Source organism: Rissa tridactyla, chromosome 1 (genome assembly GCF_028500815.1).
Source record: "Rissa tridactyla isolate bRisTri1 chromosome 1, bRisTri1.patW.cur.20221130, whole genome shotgun sequence".
In the NCBI taxonomy this organism is placed as follows: domain Eukaryota; kingdom Metazoa; phylum Chordata; class Aves; order Charadriiformes; family Laridae; genus Rissa; species Rissa tridactyla.
Genome location: NC_071466.1, coordinates 141,620,277 through 141,641,262, shown reverse-complemented (window position 1 = coordinate 141,641,262; position 20,986 = coordinate 141,620,277). Strand labels below are relative to the sequence as shown.

The 20,986-nt window shown below is 43.2% G+C and overlaps 2 protein-coding genes across 3 annotated transcripts; one reads left to right on the top strand and one right to left on the bottom strand.

Moving 5' to 3' along the window:
- Positions 1-181: 181 nt before the first annotated feature.
- LOC128918738 (C-type lectin domain family 2 member L-like) lies at positions 182-7,422 on the bottom strand. The gene is made up of 5 exons (XM_054223299.1): positions 7,151-7,422; positions 6,679-6,768; positions 5,741-5,910; positions 3,720-3,823; positions 182-2,781 (listed from the first exon to the last, which is right to left on the bottom strand). The coding sequence occupies exons 1-5, from the start codon at positions 7,371-7,373 to the stop codon at positions 2,646-2,648; spliced, it is 723 nt and encodes a 240-aa protein (XP_054079274.1). The 5' UTR covers positions 7,374-7,422; the 3' UTR covers positions 182-2,645.
- On the top strand, positions 7,371-19,135 carry LOC128918749 (C-type lectin domain family 2 member B-like). Of its 2 annotated transcripts, none has more exons than XM_054223317.1 (6): positions 7,371-7,498; positions 9,674-9,848; positions 10,693-10,749; positions 12,772-12,959; positions 15,018-15,121; positions 16,679-19,135. In XM_054223317.1, exons 2-6 carry the CDS (start codon positions 9,680-9,682, stop codon positions 16,794-16,796), a joined length of 636 nt encoding a protein of 211 aa, XP_054079292.1. In that variant the 5' UTR covers positions 7,371-7,498; positions 9,674-9,679; the 3' UTR covers positions 16,797-19,135. The 2 variants fall into 2 exon arrangements, with proteins under 2 accessions (XP_054079292.1, XP_054079302.1); XM_054223327.1 differs by lacking the exon at positions 7,371-7,498 and adding an exon at positions 7,615-7,711.
- The last annotated feature ends 1,851 nt before the right edge of the window (positions 19,136-20,986 follow it).

Genomic DNA, 20,986 nt, shown 5'->3' with positions numbered 1-20,986 from the left:
GTATGTTAGATACTGTGCAGATCATGCAGCGAGAACTGATCTACCTGCCAAAGAGCGCACTGCACAAGAACTTTATAGCCCAGAAGAGCAAGAAATAAAGTACCCATCCAGCCCGTTTCAATTTTAACCGCAGTGGTTAAATAATCCAGGAAATGTACACAGCAATCATATTTATTCAAATATTATTTTCAACTTCTGTTTTTGTGGGTTACTACTCTGATGGAAAGCTTAAAGGAAATCCCATTCAGCAACTCACCTGTTGAATTGCATTACAAAATCACTTGTGTGACTGTTGCTATGTTCCTCACCTAACGTTGCTTGGGAAGCTCACACCACCGGTGACTATTGTGCAAGTTTTCCTTGACAAAAAGAAGCTTAAAATGAGGGGAAGTTCACGTGGGATTTAGTTTTCTTAAAGCTATTTCAATTATCTATTAGCAATTAGCTGTAATTTAGCTGCCATGTGAGACTTTTAATGCGAGCAGGGAAGATGCAGTCAGTAGCCTGGCTCAGACAAGTGTCCAGATCAAGCTGGTAAATCAAGGGATCGGTTGAGCTGAAATGGGGTCCTGAGCCCCTGGGCTGGGGCATGGGAGGAGCAGTCATGATGAATTCACAAACTCTGTCATGGTCCTACACAGAGTTTGTGAATTTAACTGTCCCGAAATGTTCTGTGCCTACCGACATTCCACCAATGTTCTGCTTTTACTGACAGCAACTAAACACGGGTAAGGAAGCAGGTACCCTAAGTTTAACAAAGCAGTCCTGGACCACCATAAACCTAAAGCAGGGGAGCAAGCTCAACCGAAAACAGAGACCCAAAGCATCACTAGGAGCAATTACTGGAAGTATTTATTGGCATACTGACAAGGCAGTTTACAGTGACAGCAAAACGGACTTGTCGCCCTTTTTGGCACTTCATGCGGACTCTTTCAACTGGACTTTTGACACATGGTGGGAAATAGGTCCCTACCCTGGCAATCTGAACCATGTCCTCGGTTCCTTACAAGGTGCTTCCCCTTCTGTTCCTATGCTTTCTTGGGGAACTACGACGGGGAATGAAGATATACTCTGGTCCAGTTTCTCGTCTCACCTATTTCTTTCCCTCCAAAGAAGTACAACTTCTGGATAAATACCAAGTGCGTTTACAGCAATTTGAAATTTTTTCTTCCCAGTTCTTTGAAGATCAACATGACAAACTCTTCATCTTCTCTGTGAGCTTCTCTGAGCTTAATGTGGCATTCTGTTTCCAAACTAGAACATTTTCCTAGCTTAAAAAGCCTGTCTTCTAGTTCACATTTTTGAAGACAGTAATCACCCTCTGTAAATCATGTATCTTGGGAAGCAGTCATTGTACAGGTATCTGCTGAACCTGAGAGTGAACAGACAGAAACAAACCACAGAGCTTCCAGGTGAGCCTCCCGTGCCCCCACTGCCCATTTTGAGGGCATCATACCAAGAATTTAAACAGTTTAATTCAGGGTGCTATGCTATTTAGTCCTAGTGCATCTATCCCATGGACTGTTAAACTATCCTTGCCCACACAAGTCGCTTGATAAAATAGCTGTGCTGGAAACAAGAAAAGCTTTTTTTAACCCTGCACAGGCAAACAGACAAATACCACAAGCACCTCACTTTAAGCAGTCTTAGAACCCTTTCCATGCTAGATAGACATGTTTCTCCCCTTCCGCTTGATAAAATAGCTGTGCTGGAAACAAGAAAAGCTTTTTTTAACCCTGCACAGGCAAACAGACAAATACCACAAGCACCTCACTTTAAGCAGTCTTAGAACCCTTTCCATGCTAGATAGACATGTTTCTCCCCTTCCAAATCCAGTTGACTTTGTCAGCCCTCCCAAAACAACAGTTGTGCGTGATTCAGTCTGGGAGCTTTCCTATTGCTGCCACATATTCAGGGAAGTTTGGGGTAGCAGCAGTCATGTTTCTAGATCAGTCCAGAGGGACAGAGAAGAACATCTGTAATCTGTCCCACTCTGTATGCCCCATAACAGCAGTGCCATTCACCAGAAGACCTAGTCATTATCTGCCTTCCTGGTTTACAAAGCTCCCATTTATTTCCTTGGACATTACACACCAATCACATTTGAAAACCCCATGGAAAAAGAAGAGGAAGGAAGTCAAAACACCTTATGAAATCTCATCCACTTACCACAAAGACAAACTGAAAGTTCTTAGACAAAGAATTAGTGAGTTCCATAGAGAAGAGGAAAAAACACACCATTGTAAAAATTGCATTTTCACTAAGACCTTCACATCCATGTAACAATGTTTTTAGCTGCCTTAAAAAATTATGTTTTGCAATCGTGAAGAGTTCTCAAGAAAAGTATTCATTGCCATGTCCTTCAGCAGTTTCCACAATGAAACTGTATTACCAAGAAGCAACTTCTGTTCTTTGCAACTGCCGTTGTATCATTGTTTCCTCTCTCGGTACTGCCACTTCTTAACCAATTACCTCTTTCTCATGGAGTCACTATTACTCCCCGTATCGCTTTGCTTGGAGAAGTTTGGATATGATCCTCGTCACAGCACATCTTGCCACTGTGGACCTCCTACAACAATGACTTTCAGTATTCCAAATTCCAGCTTCTCATGGAGGAAGTCTGTATCTGCACAGCCAGCTCTTCCCTAGTAAGAGCTTGTCTTGGGATTAAACTGACCAATGGTGCAAAGCCAGTTCCTGCGTGAGGAGCACTTTCTGGTAGAGATGAAGGCTGAATCTATATGGACACAGTCTCCGTCATTTGTTATATTGACATGAAATCTAAAAAGCCAAGAGAAAAATAAAAGTCAGAGCAGAATTTTGGTCTAAATATTATAACACCTATTTCTTAATATTTGTAAAATTGGGTCTTAAAGACTGCAGAGAACAAACTAGAGAATGATTTTAAATGACCCCTGCTTCTCATTGAAAGGATCAGAGTTCACATGCACGTGAAACACACGGCAATACTCTGATGCACCTACTATTAAAACAAGCTGCCTTGATCCCCACAGAGAGGTGCCACGTGTACTTGTACTTCACAGTCTACAACGTGCTGTGAGCATAGAAGGCACAATTCTTCAGAGAAGGAGAGAGTGGGTCCCAGCAGGACCCATGGCAGCAGTACTCCTCCAGTACAGAATGGAGCCCTACCACCTCTTCCCACCAATTTTGCTGAGTCTCTGCAGAATACACAGGATGTGGCTGCAAAGAAAGCCCGTCTCCAGGATGTGGCTAAAAACGATGCTTTCTGAGGCACAATCCCCCAGCCCAGTGGCCTTCCAACATGGTCCTGAGTGTCTCAGTTGGTCTTAGGAAGCCCTGTCTACACTAGCTGAGTGTTGAACCCTGCGAGGCCAACAGGGCAAGCTAATTCAAACAAATTATAATGCCTAACATCAGTAATTCTTCCTAACAGGACAAATGTTATCCATCTCGTATAGTGGGATTGTACAGAAACAAGTTACTCTAGGCATAACCCAACAGCCGCTATGTAACCACATGAAAAAGCAGGCAATGATGCCCCTTCCGTACTTCTCTGGGGACATAACTAGTTTTATTAGCATAGTATTAATGTTTTTACAGCCATTTGACAGCCCTCATTTGCTAAGATACACCAGTTTATCTACAGTGGAATAGGTAACACAGAATAACTTTTCTACTTGGACGAAAAAGCTACTGAGTCTCCTCCCGCATAATGTATTTGAAAGAAAACTCACAAGTTCGTGTCAAATGACTCTCCATTCACCCAGAAGAATTTGTTTCCTTTCCTGCGCAGCCCAATCCAGAAGTCTGTTATTCGTATTCGATACATTATAAAGTTCTAGACAAAACACAGAATAAAATGACAAATGGCTGTTAGATTTTTTTATGATGATGATTATATAGCTTTTTGTATAAAAACTGCGCAGATATAAACTGTGTCACAGAATATACAATGGTGGACTTTTTTTTTTCCACAGGTCACTGATGTTTTACTGCTGAATTTGATTAGATGAAATACTAAAGGAAGCCTTAGATCCATTACTAATAGTCAGTGAGGTCCCAGCTATTTAGTTGGTAGTCATGCGGAGTGTTACTGACCATTCACCTATACCCTGTCCCACCCCATAATTAAAAACATCCACGTATGTCATTAGATACACCATATCACATCACACACTAGTACAATGGTTTCACTGTATCACCAGGAAAATGACATTTCAGTACAAGGACATGTATTTAGCGGGGGGACAGTGCCTGACTCAGCACAGGTTGCCTTGATTGCGTTACATCACCATAATTCCTTGGATGTCACTTACGTTGCGCCTCTATCAAATTTAAATCACATATTTAAAATCCCCCAATTTTCACACTTTTACTCTTGATGCTAATAGTATCATAAGCGCGTGAGTCTGTTCTGTTTCCTGTTCCTCATATTCCTGACTGCAAAGCCAGCTGGGCCTACCTAAACTCAAACTCCAGGACATTCGAGGGCACACATGTAGTTTACCATCTGCAGTATGAATAACATAAAGACTTTCTCAATTATTTCCTTATGATCCTATAATCATCTCTGAAAACACATTTGCTGTAGTGCAATTTTCTTTTGCTTTTCTCAGCCATACAGAACACTCTGAATTGGTAGGACACTACAGGAGATTTAAAGAGCAAAGCAAAAAAAAAAATGGTTTGAAAACAACAAAACACGCAGGTAGGAACTACTGCATGAACCAGGTATTTTCAATACCATGAGTCTCAGCATCACATAACCACAGCTGGTCTTCGCCTTTTGTGGAAACAAAGAAATTGGCTATTTTGCACAGAACTAACAACACATTTCTGTTCCTCAGTTGGCCACTAAACCATTTGTAAAGAAAGCACCCTTTAAAAGAACCATGTCCTTAAACTGTATCAAGAAGACAAAACACATAGATATGCACTAGTGGTCTGTAAACTCAAAATTAGTTTAGAGGTTATATTTAGTGTGGGAATTGCTGTTTACTGTATTTTGGGTACCCTGGGGAGGAAATGAACATCAAGAGGGTGTGAGGGGAGAGGACAGGATAAATTGCCTAACTTAAAATGCACATATAAATTGCCAGTTCAAAAAAAACCCCAACACACCTTCTTTATTAGTAATTGGGATTCACAACTCCATGGTCATATTCTTTCAGGCTTTACTTTTAATCTATACTTTTAATTTCTGCAATACCCTCTAAGGTAATAATAGAATTTCTACAGCGGATTTTGGTGAGCAGACCACGTCGCACTGAAGAACTGAAGAATAGGAAGTTCTTTACAATGTGGGTGGTGAGGCACTGGAACAGGTTGCCCAGAGAGGTGGTGGAGGCCCCATTCCTGGAGACATTCAAGGCCAGGCTTGATGAGGCTCTGAGCAACCTGATCTAGTTGAAGAAGATCCTGCTTATTGCAGGGGGGTTGGACTAGATGAGCTTTAAAGGTCCCTTCCAACTCAATACATTCTATGATTCTATGAACTCTGTAGGTTGTACTGACTCAGGGCTCTGAGCAACCTGATCTAGTGGGAGGTGTCCCTGCCCATGGCAGGAGGGTTGTAACTTGATGATCTTTAAGGTCCCTTCCAACCCTAACAATTCTATGATTCTATGACTCGCAGCTAACAAGTCCGCCACACAGTATGCTGGGTTTCAAGCTATACAAGGGAACAAGTGAGGGAGTTACAGAAACTGTTAGGGCAGCAGATATAACACTGAATTCAAGGCGCTGGACATCTTACCAGCTCTTGGTGGTTGCCAATCACTGCAAGGGAAGCTCCGTAGTTAGAGCAGGCCTCCTGACTGGAATTCCAATCTGCCGGGGATCTGCTGTCTGAATGATAGTAACACTTCTTCCTGTAGTACAGCCAGTCATCAGGGCACGGCTCCAGCTGTGGTAACTTAGGTGGATCTTTTGTTCAAATGAAGAAATGAAAAGAGTGTTACTTACTCATCATTACCTATTTAAAATACAACCATATACACATTTACACATTCTGGACCTTCTTCTTCTACCTTAAAAATATCTGCAACTTGCACTGAATTAATCAGGAGATGGGTGAACACAATACAACTGAAGGATTCTGCTCAGTCTTAGTTTTTCTAGTTATACTGGCTACAGCGTGTCCAGTAATCTCTGATTATATGCTCACATGCTGGGCACGTGCCAGCAGACAGACTCCAGCAGGTGCAAAGTGCAAAGCTACAACTGCACCAGGGACACCACAGGCGAGAACATCAGGGCAGAAGGCTGTCTCTGACAAAGAGTGCAGATATAGACACTGGTTATCTACTGTGAAGCAGCTAAAATTTGACCTGAAACAGGTTCTGGTTCAATGTACTCAGTCATAACTCTCTAGGCCAGAACCATCAAATTAAAAAGTCAGTACTGCCTCCCTAACTCCACTTACGCTTTGCCACTCCTCAGCATTTTGCTATGCTGCAGTACAAGGAAGTCCTGCAAACAGTTTAAAAAATTAAACTAAGGACCAGCTCGTAACACAATTTAGTTTCATTTTCCTTTGTGGGATTCTAATCTTTTTGCTGCCATGACAGGGTGTATGAGAGAGCTGAAAGCCAGTGAAAATACCTCTCACCCCTCAGCAATGAAGAGACAATGTAACTAAAGGGAGAATTTCTCTTTCCAGAGCTAATTTTTTTTTTAAATAGGTGTGCTTACATAGAGTAATCCATGTTAAGAGTAAAATCACAGCAACAGCGATGAAAATTCCCACAATTCTTTTCCAGAAAGAGAAGTGAGAAAACATATCTAAGGAGAGAAAGAAATATTAACGCATGTCAAGGAATAAACAGCATGTGTAAGGAACTGAAAACTCAGGTCAAAAAAAACCCCCATGCAGATACATTTACTTCATTAAGATCTTCCAAACCCTTGCAACTACCCCGGAAACGACTGGGTACTGCAGCGCGTCGGTACCTCTAAAACTCGACCGCATTTTCAAGTGTATTAAATTGCGCAATCCCACAGAAATATCCTCGCAGAATACAGTTCCCCGAGCGCTAAATGCCCACGGTACCGCCCTCGGGGGGAAGGGCGGTCCCCTGCCCACCCCACCTCACCCCTCTCCTCCCGGGCACGGCTGGGACTTCGCCGCAGGTACCGTCCCGGCCCGCCCGTCTGTCTGTCTCACCCGGCCACACTTGGCGTCTCCGGTCCCTCGTCGGCTTCCCCTTCGGCATCGGCCCCCTCACCACAACCACCGACCGGCGGGACGTGGGCGACCCGTCCCCGGGCAACAGCCGGGCCAGCAGCGGGTCGGAGGAGATCCGCCGCCGGAGCCGCCGGAGCCGCCGCAGGGCATCCCGGCGCCAGGACGGGGAGAACGAGACCTCGCTGCTGCCTGGCTCCTCCATCGCCGCCGCGGGGCGGAAGCCCCCTCGCCGCCTCTTCTTTTCAGCCACGGGAGGCGCCCGAGGCGCAGCACAGCGCGGCGCGGAGGAGGAGGATCCTGGTCCCGGCGGCGGCGGCGGTGGTGGTGGTAAGGGGCGGGTGGGGGCCCAGGCAGAGCCCGCTAGAGCCATCGGGGAGCGGGGTAGGGAAGAGCCAAGCGGGCAGCGAGGCCCGGGGCGGGCGGGCGGCGATGGCCGGTTTCGCACCCACGTGGCGGCCGTCGTGGGCCGCCGCTTCACCGCACGCAGGGGGCGGCGGGGGCCGGCCGCCGGAAACCCCCCGCCGGCGGCGCCGGGAGAAGGTATGGGGTGCTGCTGCTGCTGCTAGGGCTCAGGCCGGGGGCCCGCGTGCACCCCCCGACAAAGCCAAATCATAAGCGAAGGTGGCGCTGAAGAGGAGGAAAATGGGGATGGCTCGCAGTATCAAAAGAAGCGTGGCCAGCAGGTCGAGGGAGATGATTCTGCCCCTCTATTCTGCTCTGGTGAGACCCCACCTGCAGTACTGCGTCCAGCTGTGTGGCCCCCAACATAAGGAGGACATGGACCTGTTGGAGCGGGTCCAGAGGAGGGCCACGAAGATGATAGAGGGCTGGAGCACCTCGGCTATGGGGACAGGCTGAGAGAGTTGGGGTTGTTCAGCCTGGAGAAGAGAAGGCCCCAGGGGGACCTAATACTTTACAGTGCCTGAAGGGGGCCTACAAGAAAGCTGTGGAGGGACTTTTTACAAGGGCACGTAGTGATAGAATGAGGGCTAATGGCTTCAAACTGGAAGAGGGTAGATGTAGTTTCGATATCAGGAAGAAATTCTTTACTGTGAGGGTGGTGAGGCACTGGAACAGGTTGCCCAGGGAAGCTGCGGGTGCCCCATCCCTGGAAGTGTTCAAGGCCAGGCTGGATGGGGCTTTGAGCAACCTGGTCTAGTGGGAGGTGTCCCTGCCCACAGCAGGGCAGTTGGAACTAGATGATCTTGAAGGTCCCTTCCAATCTAAACCCTTCTGTGACTAATGAGGAGGAGAATGTGTTTGTTTAAAGCAGGTGTGGCCTGGATCTCCGTGGTTTGCTTGCAGTTGTCTTGTGGCCTAGAACAAACAAAGCTCCTGCTGGTGTTTCTTCCAAAGGAAATAGTGATTCAATCTTCAATTTTCCAAACCTTCTTTGAAATGCACCTGCCTTCAACAAGTGCCTTGTGTTACAGAGCTCACCTGTACCTCAGCTGTCTGTGCTGCTCACTGTTACATCCCAAAAGCCAAGGGTGGGGGAGAAGCTTTTTCTCTAGTGTGGACAAGAAGGTTTAGAAGAAACTCCTCTGTGGCTGGAGTCAGAACCAGTGCATTTCCTGTGCAGTAACAAAGTGTAGCGTGCTCAGTGGAGGAAAGAGGCCCAGTCCATGAGCAAACATGGTGAAAGAGTACCTTACTGGAGAATGTGATTCCAAGCCTTAGTTTCTTCCTGCTTCACGTAGAGCAAGCACAAGTGGAGTCTGAGTCTTAGAGATATTTAGGCACCTAACTACCATTACGAATTTGTGAACTTGAGGAGGCCTCTTATTTATATTAAGTGGTACATGCCTAATAATAACAGTAATGAAAGTAAGGATATTGAAGTCTTTTTTCTAAAGAGGAGTAGGGTTGTTTTTTTTTCCCTATTATAACCTAACTCATGAAGATGAATTGACGTTTCTGCATGGACACAATGATGTTTATAGCTGCATATTCTTCTCTGGACGACTTTTTCAGTTAAATTTATGGAATTGAAAGTGGAATTTAAGGAAAACGGTGAGAAAACCCACTTCTTGGAGTGAGCAGAAAAGAACACGGTGAACCTGCAGACCAGGTTCTGCCTCACTTGGGAAATTGCCCAAACTTTTCGCATGCAGACAAAACTGCTTTAAACTACCTAGTGGTGAAGCAGAAAACTCTGGGTTTTTTTCCTTTCCTTGCTGCCTGGATATGCCCTATCCCTTCCCCGTCACATTGTTCCCATCTGCTCTGTCCTTCCCTTACCCTCCATTACAGTCCTTATTGCCCCCCTCCCTGGGAAGGAGGATATTTGCAATGTATCTGAGGCCCACCTTCTTTTGGTGGGCCTCAAATATGTTGCACAAGCTCCTTATTTTGTATTTGTTTCCTCATTTCTCTGTCCACCCTCCCCTCATCCTCTCAGGTACAGGCAATAACTAAGACAGCTTTGGGATTTCTACTATTTCCACTCATTTATAGACATTAGGGGAAGCACTCATTAAACATAACTTCTTTGTTTCCCAGCTGTAGATGGAGCCTGAAGATGAACAGGAGGCTGAGGCCACCTGGACGGCACAAGCACCTTTTGTGAATGTAGACTCTACTAATGTCAAACCAGATGCCAAACAAGAAGTGACAGCCTGTTCATGGGTGCGGAAGGCAGGGAGGCGCTGTAAAGAGTGCTTCTCGCGGAGAATATGTAAGACTTTTTTCTTTTGTGTTTGGTAAGACACCTTCCTGCAGGAAGCTGAAGTCTAGCTCCGAATCTAGTTCCAGGTCTCTTGGCTTGGACAAGACAAAACCTGTGAATTTACTTCTAGGCAAAGCTGTAGTCATAAAAATTAACTGTTACGTTTGATCCAAGTGTGGACTGTTTATGTTTGATTCTTTTATGTGAAAACAGGCACTTACCTGTGTGAAATATTCTTGGGTAAGATGCAGAAAGTGAAGACAAACCTCATTAGAGAAAATAATTTGTGCCTTTGCAACAGATGAGCTTGCACACCTGCATTGAAATTTGTGTGTGAAGGTGGGCTTGTGACAAAGAGAAAATACATTTGATTCAAGACTGCAGCCATACTCTGAACGTCAGCCTTTAATGTTTCAGTTGTGTGAGAGCATTCTCCTGTTTTCCAAACATGGGTGTAGCTTGCTTGGCGTCAGTGATGACCTGCGAGTTCTCAGCCTCCAGCAATTATTGCTAAGAGGTCTGCAAAATATAGAGGCGATAGTAAACTTGGGACTGGATCCTTGCTATACAAGGGTCTGCACTTCTGTGGAAAACTTTAGGGTGTATACAGATCAAAAAAAAAAAGCCAATTCGGTGATAGTTGGTCATTTTATCAAATGGTCCAGTTATATAAATGTCAATTTATATATGTTTATATATGTTTATATAATGTTTGACTTCAGTAGTGCTTTGTATTTACATACTTAGAGCTTAAGTGAAAGGCTATCCTACTGCTGTATCACTTAATACTGAAATATAGTCTGAGCCTAAGTGCTCATGTATACAACACCATTAATGATCCTCTTTTTCACAGCCTGTGGGCTATGTGTATCTTCGGGATTTCTGCTGGTGGTGGTGACCATTGTGTTTGGTAAGTTTTTGGAACATTTTCCATTTGAGATATATCTCCTCTGACTACTGGGCTCCAGGATCACAGCAGTCAAGCACAACAACATTAGTACTGCACAGTCGGAAAACCTGGGACTTCCATTACTATTTCAGTTGTTTTGATGTCAGTCTAAGGTTGAATAACGTCCAGGCAGAATTTAAAAGGAAACAGAATTCTCCCCATGGATAAAAATCCAGATGATGCAGCTGTAAACTTTTTTTTTTTTTTTTTCTGCATCCTTACTACTCTTAAGAGTGTAGCTTCTTGCCTGGCCATCCATATGGTGTATGCATGTCTGGTCTTTGCTTATCACCAGTAACTCACTTGATTATACCTTAGTGCACAAAGTCAGCATCGCATCTCCCGCCATAGACTCCAGGCTTACTGTGTGGGCTGCTTGTATATCTGGTCTCGAGGGCTTCTTTATTGTCACACGTGGAAGGCAACTACATAATACAGCCAGCTTATCTTTTCACAAATGTGGGAGTCATTCTGTCTTTCATTTTTTAAAAATTCATTTGTGTATTTTTAAGCAGAAGTCAGGCCTACCTCCCACTGGCACAAGTGGAGGCCAGATGTGCTCCCACTGTCCCATGCAGAACTCTTCTATGGGATCAAAGGCTGTGCTGCCTGCAGCATTACCTGAGATATCCAAGTCACTGGTTACCTGTGAATCTCAGTGGAGCCTCCGCAGCCCCGTCTGCACAGGGAGCTCTCAAATCTCTGCATTAAGTATATCTTCAGTCTGCCCCCTGCAACAGCATGAGGTATAGTAGTGCAGTCCTCTGCACATATGTGGAAATGAATGGAAGATGATAGTGACATCTGTCCCTGTTGATTTTCCTTTGCTTTGTTAGGCTTTTATTTAAATGGAATCAGTCACATTTTCTTGGAGGGGGTGAAGGCAGCACTCACAGGTGACTTGCTAAGGGGTCTCCAATTTGTATATAGCAAAGAGAGTAGCTGATTAGAAAGGCAAAGAGCAAGTGTGACGACAGCAGGATGCAGAGTCTGGGAGATCAATTCACTTCCTGCAAGGCCCTCTACTCACATAATGGACAGGTACTTTCACTTCAATATTATCCATCTGCAAGCTTAAGCAGTGGAAGAATGCTTAAGCCTGGGTGCTTTGGGTGCTGCAAAAGGTCTGGATTCGATCCCAGCAGGATGACCCAGGAAATACACTTTATACACTGGGTGAGCCCGGCTGTGTTACAACAGACACCGTGCTGTGCAGAAAAGGTCACTGTAACCATTCAGTAACGATCAGGGCAGATTGTTTTTGTTTGGAAAATAGAAATAAAAGGAAATGCAAATGAGTTCACTTCATTGCATGAAATTAAACTCTGAAATGAAACATGCTAGTGAATCCTATCATCCTCACAGAGCTACTGTGACAGAAAGAAGATGAAGAGAGGGCATCAAAATGTGCTGGGGAACAACTCCAAAGAACCATTGTCCAAACCATTATCTCCAAATAATAATACTTTTTACCTCTTCATTAACAGACAAATTTCATTAGCATCCTATCAACACCTAATTTACCTGCCTTCACACATATTTATCAAACAGTTAGAGGTCTGATAGAAGATCAAAGTAACTTGTCTTCATGAAATACCTCACCAGTTGTAGATATTCAATTATTCATTACTGAAAATGAATTCGATCAATAAATTAACAGTATGAGGTTTATTACTCTAGTACTGGATTTAAAAGGTGCCGAGTATAAATTGTCAATTGTAAATGCCTCTAATTCTCTAAAATTTGGGAGTGTTTTCCAAACCCTACTTACTTTCTTCTGGTTGTAGTAATTGGGCTGCAGCCCCCAACTCTCACATTTCTCAGCTGAAGGGCAGGAAAGGTCAGGACTCTTGCCCTTCCTTTGGCTTCTCTTCTGGCATGTGTGGCATTAGCTTTCAAAAAATCTGTGTTTTAGGTTGACTTACACTGATGAATGCTAAGATTTTACTGGGTAGAAATTTTGTCCTTTCTTTTCTTTTGTAGTTCTACCAAATCTACAGAAAATTTCTCACCACGGAAAATTTCCTCCTGAACTGTGCCCCAGTGAGTGGATAGGTTACAAAAAGAAATGTTATTTCATCTCAGAGGAGGAAGAAAACTGGACGTCTAGTCAGACCTTCTGCACTGAGAACGAATCCTTGCTAGCTGTTTTTGAAAACCAGGAAGAAATGGTAACGGGAATGAACCCCAACAGCAAAATAGAACACAACTTCTGTACCTCTCTCTTTCCTTGACAAAGCTTTAATTTTATTTTTTTTTTTTGCATGCATGCAATACTTATAGTTTATGTCTTTGTAAAATAAGTTATGTGAATTCAGGTTGTGGGAAGTACCTGCTTTGTCACTGTAAGTAGCTGTTTGGCTGCAGCAGGTGCACCAGCACCAGTACCAGCTGCCCCACAGTGCTTTGGTGCCTGGATTTGACTTGAATGACTATGAAAAGCTCTTTGTTATGAATCAGTTTGCCTAGTTTCACTTTTCTGTCCTATGGACCTTCATCTTCAAAGCAGGTATAATCTATCTTAACTTCCAGTACAGACAAATAAATAGACACTTTGGAAGTTATCCATTTTTATCTTCTTGCATCTGTTTTTAGATATGCCTTAATGCTTCTTAGAGATGCATGCTTATAGCAGTGGTGGGAATATACCCTGGCTAAAGCTGGTCTGGACATGTGTTTATGCTCAGAATTTTGTTAAAATACTTTAATTTGCCTGTATTGTGATCCAGTTGCATTGAGTCAGTGAATGTTAGTGATATCTTGCTACTGGATGCTACTGAAACCATAATATGCTTTTACAGATCTACTGTCTTGAGTATTGTCAATGAGTTTCATCAAAAAGTTAGTTTTTAGGTAGATTGACATTTGAGCTTTCCTGTTACTGTGATTGTTGAATAGAGGTCAAAAGGCTACTTTTCTGGTTCGCTGGTACATATTAGTGGTGTAGCAGATATTTAAATGGAGGAAACCTCAGTGAAATTACACAGACTAACTTACATGTGAGTTTGACTTGAGCTAATAAATATTTTTACGGAGGCAAGAATTTCAGCAATGAAGAAGATGCAGGGCCTAGTTCTTACTTCATGTATGAGTCCCTTACTGAATGTGGTCTCTCATTTTTATCCCATCAACAGACCCCTTTCTTTGCCAGTAATACCAACCATATTTACCAGCTTGTCCCCTCTCCACAAGCCCCTTATGTGTCACAGCCCTATGAGTGATCATCTCTTAGCAAATTTGTAGATGCCTCTCTTCCTTGCTTGCCTAAAAGCTTCACTTCTGTTGTGGTGCCTGTGATGCTCAGCTGATAAATGGCTAGACAAAAGTTGGTGTTATTTAAACTGCTGCTTAAAAACTTTATACCTACAAACTGTAAACACAACTTATGAAAGAAAATCACAGAAACACTGGCATTGGCCTACTGGGTCAGATTAGTGCTCTGTGGTATGCTCCAGCACTGGATGGTGTGAGCCACACCAGAAGGTGGTACACCAAAAACTGTAGAAATGGCATTGAGACCATATGGAGACAGTTTCTTCTGAACTGTATTGGACTGAAGTTGCTCAGGGAAAGTGGAGGAGTATGAGGGCTTGCTCTTTCCATGTCCATTGGAGTCCCTCCTGAAAGCTAGTATGTCATTTTTAAGTTCACTGAGTCTAATGATAGCTTGTTGCAGGGAGTTCTCTTAATATTAACCCATTGCAAATGCTCTTTCTGTTATCTTCCATCATTCTTTGCTGTGTTGATGCTGTGTTGCAAACTTCTGGAGCAGTGAACTGTCTTTTACTCTTTTTATCTGTACATCCACAGATAAAAACCTTTACATTTAAATTACCGAAGTAAGCACTGGGAAGGGGAGGAGTTCCCATATGGCAATCTGAAATGCAGGAAACACCTGTATGTACCAGCCTATTTAGAGCAAGCTGCATTTGTAGAGGTTGATAAACATATACAGACAGACACAACCGATATATGGTGTTTCTGTAATTTTGTGTATAGTTAACAGTAATAATTTTCAAGGGCATAGAATTGAAAAATTTCACTGAAATTTATGATACTATAAGAGCCAATTCAAAGGCAGCATTAGGCTCTTTATCTCTCAATTAAATGCTTATGAAAGTGTTCTAGGTGACAGAATGATGAGCTAGTCCTCAAAACTCACAGGAGGAATTTACTTATTTTGAGAGCTCATGTTGGTTTTTTTTTTTGTTTTTTTTTTTTTTTTTAAGCATTCTTTAGCTAAGTATTTGAAAATAGATGACTCCTGGATTGGATTGCGCAAGAAAGGCAAAAACTTCTTCTGGGAGAACGGTATTCCCTTCAAGGAGGACTCGTAAGTTCCTTGTGATTGTCTAACGTGTACTTAAGGAAATGTACAATCAGGGTTTACAGCACAATGTTATTTATATCAGGATTCTTATTTTTTTTTTTTCACGTGAGTTATAGCTATGACTTTGAAAATTAAGTCTTTGCAGTTACAGCTGATCTAATTCCAATAGCATCTATGTAGAGGAGTCCCTGAGTCAAGCAGGGTTTTTTTTTTTTGCTAGTTCAACATGTGAAGATAATGTTACTGATCATCTCTATTTACCTTAATTTATACATACTTTTCACTACATAGTACAGACATTTCAGTCTCTTTTCAGATTGTTTTCCAGTGTGATCCTATGTGCTCATCTTCCTGAAATACCCAATATCTAGCAAATACCCATGCATTTTTTAGGAACGAAAGAGAATGAAGTGACAGGTATGAGGGAATAATCATCTTGAGATGGATTAAGGAGCTTCATAAGAAAAATATCTGCTTTAGCGAGTTTGTCACAACCTGCAGACAACCCAGACTTTCCCCCTACTTATATTAGAAAACGCATAGGCCTCAGCAGGTTTGCATCAGGCCCATCAAACAGCAGTTCCCCTTGTCTTGCTCTCCAGAGCATTTATGACCTCAGTAATTCTAGGCAGGCTGTTATCATAAGCGGTCTTTTGTCTGTACTTCTGTTATTGTATGATACTTGGTACGGACTGTTCATAGAAACAGAGATTCACAGAATCATAGGCTTGTCTTGATTGGAAGAGACCTTTAAGATGATCAAGTCCAACTGTCAACCTAGTACTGCCAAGTTATCACTAAACCATGTCCCTCAGCACTACATCTACACGTCTGTTAAATACCTTCAGGGATGGTGACTCCACCACTGCCCTGGGCAGCCTGTTCCAATGCTTGATAACCCTTTCTGTGAAGAAATTTTTCCTAATATCCAATATAAACCTCCCCTGGCGCAACTTCAGGCCGTTTTCTCTTTTCCTATCGACTATTACTTGGGAATCCAACCTCCACCTGGCTACAACCTCCTTTCAGGTAGTCGTAGAGAGAGATAAGGTTCCTCTCAGCCCCTCTTTCTCCAGCCTAAACAATGTCTTACTGTTAGGGTATGGGTTAGGGTGGTTAGGGTTAGGGTAAGGGTGAGGCCCATTAGATTTAGGGCAATTAGGGTTAGGATTTGTTAGGGTTAGGGTTCCCTCAGCCATTCTTCATAACGCTAGTTCTCTAGGCTCCTCACCAGCTCCCTTGCCCTTCTCTGGACTCTCTCCAGCACCTTAATGTCTTTCTTGTAGTGAGCGGCCCAAAAGTGAGAATATTCGAGATGGGGCCTCACCCTGCTGGACACACTATTTCTTATACAAGCCATGCAACATTGCTAACAGACTTTTCTAACATGATTTATCACTGACTTTGCTTTTAGCAGTTGAAACTACCATATCAGAAGGGACCAAAGTCAACTGGAAACTACTTCAGCAGATGTTTTGTTTTACAGCAAGCTAAAATATTTAGGTTGGTAGTAGAAATTATTTAGTAATCACTGTTTTCATCCTGTTTTTTTTTTTTCAGGTTCCAGATGCAGAATCACTCTGAGTGTGCCTACTTGGATGCCTTCACTATTTCTACATCAGCATGTTCTTTGCCCAGGCGCTGGCTCTGTTTCCAACTTCCTAAATGGATAACTTAGGTCTTCATTTGATATTGACAGTTAAGACATATACATTATACAGTCACTTTGGATAGATGTCAGGCCTGCTGTGGCCACACTGTTTTGGACCATCTAGAAGCCTAAATCAGAGAGATGAGGTTCTGTCTTGGCTCCTGCTCACAAAGTCTTTCCAACTCTGCCTGGTTTTTGTCTGGGCATTCATATTAATGTTTACAAAGTTTGTTCATGCTAAGATTTGAGCTTGTTCAAAAAAGCAATAGACACCCCCACCCCACCCCACCAGGATTATTTGTGACCATTGCATTGTCTGCACATCTAGTGCCCAGTAATCTGAGGGCATTTTCAGGTGTGTTTGTTTTGGTTTTTTTTTTGCACCCCCTGGAAGCAGCATTTTGTCTGTGCAAAAAGTCTGCCACTGGAAAGAGTGTGGAGTTTATTGATCACAAAGTGCAGGAAAAAGATGTTCAAGCAGACAGCTGTGTCAAACTGAGACATGAGATGTGCCACCATTTGCTGGTGCCCTTCTGCTGAAGCTTCCCAGGCACAGCTCCTCAGCTGCTCCATTCCTGGGGTGGGTGTGAGCAGTCCGCATTAGCTTCTCACAGTTGTGCTGCTGTCCTGGTTTGAGGTAAAACAGAACCAGTTTTCTGTTCAGTAATTTTACTTCTTAGCTAGGCCTCTTCTGACTCTCTCAATTAACAGCGTGTTGTGCCAAAACCAGTTCATTCTCAGAGTGGTAAGACCAATCTTTACAGTCTGTGCCAAAGAATGGAGTGCAGAGAGGCTCTTGCTTATACTCATTGTTGACCAAGGTCATCTAATTTCTTTATTTGCCCCATTAGAGAGTCAGAAGTGGAAAAGCATAGAGGGGTCCCACCTGCAGGGAGGAGCGGACAGGACAGGTGACCCAAAACCGACCAACAGGGTATTCCATCCCATCTGCCCCATGCTTGGTATAAAAGCTGAGGGATCAAAGGGTCAGCTCTCTTTCTTCAATGGCCGACGTCTGAGGAGGACTCTGTCTGTTCCTCTGCCTTTGATCCCTGTCCGTGAGTTCCTGACTCCAGCTCTGGAATCCAGTTCCCACCCATTGCCGAGCCTAGTCTGGGACTTCCCCAGTGCCTGCCGATGACATCATCCTGGGAGCTTGATAGTTTTGTATATGTTGTATCTATTTCATTATTTTCCTTTATATTTTATTATTGATATTTCACTCAAGTAGTTTAGTTTCTTCTAAACTCATAAACCTCTTTATCTCTCCTCCTCCTATCCATGTACGAGAGTTTGTGGCGGGGGAGCATCTGTCACCAGCCATTGGCCAATTTGGCCAAAACCACGAGAGCTGCACTGCAGAAATCTCCAGTAGATGGGTAGAGCAGGTAGGTGGGGGCAGTAACTTGCCTCAGCAAGATCTGCTGGAATTTCTGTTGGAGCCTTCAGTTGACTGGTTACTGAAAGGACATCAGCAGAGGGTTGTGCATTTCTCTACCACTTGCATTTTACCTGCTAATGATGATAGAGTCATACAATCATAGAATCGTTTAGGTTGGATCTTAAGATCATGAAGTCCGGTGATAAGTGATGTAGTAGCCCATTTAGCAATTCCTGCAAAATGACCAATATGTACGCGGTGCTTAAGATCACTGAATTACAATTTGAGGTGCTGTGTGTGGGGATGCTAGTCCTAAATCAGGCCCCACTGATGCCAACTTCACATCCAGGTGCTTCCACAGCCAGCTGCAGTAAGGTTATCCCTGCTTTACAGAGGTGCAAATGAAGTCAGGACTCATACCCTGCATCTCAAAAGCTGTGCAACTTATTTATTATGACCTATGTACGTAATATATTTTGATACGAACAGAATATTAAGAGGAATTCAGTGAATTTCAAAGACTGCCCGTTTATTTTGATACAAACAGAATACTAAGAGGAATGTAATGAGTTTTAAGGACTTGCAATGTGTAAAGCTGTGTTACTGAGTTCCTGGGATGGGGCTGTTTGAAAGAGGAGAAGGATGACATGCAAGACAATTTGGGGCTCTTAACCTGCAGTAACACGGATGGTCCCCCTGTAATTCTGAGACAAAAATGTAACCGAGAACTGTATTGAATAAATTGCACTCTAGTACAACTACAGATTTTGTTTTGTGTTTATCTAGGCTGAACTAAACTATTTTCTATTACCAAAGGCCTTCGCCATGTTGGCAGTTTTCAGGGATCATTTTTATTGTTAAAAGAAAGGTTTGGTTTGAGATCGGCAGCTTTCAGGCAGCACAAGCAACTGGCGTGCCAGTCAGTGATATTTGCACGCAGACGCTCTCCTTCAGCTTCTGAAATTAGTGTTCAGGATCAGGTGCTGAGGACATACAATACATGTCCACAGAAAGCTTCAAAGGGAGGGAATTATCCAAGAGTGACTGATACAGCAACAGTGACACACTCACGCAAGTCTGTGTTAAATAAACAAGCATTGCAATTGTGGATTACAAACATCTCTAAACAGAGGTGGGAAGGCCTAAATGTCTAGTCATGCATGATTCCTAGAAGTTCAGGACAATTGTCATTTTTCTCATGGGTTTATTTGTAAGTTGCGTAAGAACTTGTTAAACAGATCCCTTCCTTCTTGCAAAGATCCCGTTTTCAGCCATGCCTAGTAAGCCTAAAAAATAGAAGACACTTCAGAGAGATATCGATGTCAAAGCCAGCAGTCATTCAAATTAAGTCTTTAGTCTCCAAATTATTTCTATTCAGAGGTCATTGGACATCAAGATGCTAAATTTTTGCCCACATCTGAATTTTGCCTCTCCAAAATTACGGATCCTCTTCTGTTTGCGGAAAGAGGAATCTCTCCAACATGCACGCATTCTGCAGCATCTTTAAGTAGCAGGTACAAGTATTGTACTGTCATTAGAAAGGGTGGTACTGCAGTGGGAGTGTATGAATCCAGAGTGACTGAAAGAAATTCCCCTTCCACCAGTTACAGATAGAGGAGCAGAGAGCACGATCCACTGCAAAATCACCAATTTTGCAGGTTACAGAGGCTCACGGAATGGAGTTTCTTTCAATCAGAATCAAAGTTGACGTGCTGCTGAGGCAGTGAAGAAATGCCTCTGTCCCCAAAATGAAGGCATTTTCACCACATGAATTATAAATCCTTGTGTCAAAAGAAAGTAAAGCCAATTCCAGGAAAGTATTAATACTTGGACTGGGGAAGAAAACAGAGATGACTGCTTTATCACCCAAGATTCTTAAGTTGTATTTTATTCCTATGTGCTGAACCCTGTATATTCTATATCCCACTATACAAATAGTACCTGATCTGTAATTTAGAATTTCTTTTCCTGAGCTTTATGTAGTCTGCCTCATCAGAACCTCAGGACCGGCAAGTGTAAAGGCAGAAAAGTCAACTGCATCTGCAAAGAAGGAAGCAATGTTCTGTATTTTGGGGATAAGAAGAGACGTTAGCAATGTGAGCGGTGGGAAGAGGAAAGCATTGGTTTATGCAGTATGGTCCAACCAGCCAAGAGGTCAGAAGCAAACTATACGAGCATCTACTTTCTCCTTGGAGAAGACAAAGAACAACTGTTAAATATTTCCTTCCATGACCAGGTAAAAGATGGGGTGGGAATGGAGATAGAGGTCGTATGGCTATAACTTTGACATTCAGACATAGGCTGGTTCAAAGGAGTTGCAAGTGGAATACCCTTGTTGACTCACTGCACTTATAAATGAAAATTAGTAGGGAAAACAGAGCAGATGTGAGGAAAAAGTAATGAACGGTGAGATTTAATTTTATCTCTGTGCTCAGGTGTCTGGGAAGCTGCTAAAATACAGGGGTCTTGATTTTCTTGTGACATTAGATGGGCTTGATTTTTCCTTGATTAATAAAAGGAAAAATGACATATTCATTTTCCCATAATCCACTCCCCGGCATATCCCATTGGGGCCAAGAAGGCTGAAGCCATGACGATGAATGTCCCATACAATCCATGTGCATATGGAGCTGAGGCTGTCCTCAAAAGAGATGGTCTTCATCAGTGACATTGAAGTGATATACATGCAAACACCTCCATGAAATGGAGAGCAGTGCCATCCCGCGGTTCAGTGGGCCCTGAAGTGTGAGGAGCAGCAGGGACACCCTGACGAGGGGAAAGGGGACAAAGGAGTCAGCAGGAGGGAGAGTCAGGAGAAATAAAGAAAAGGGACCAG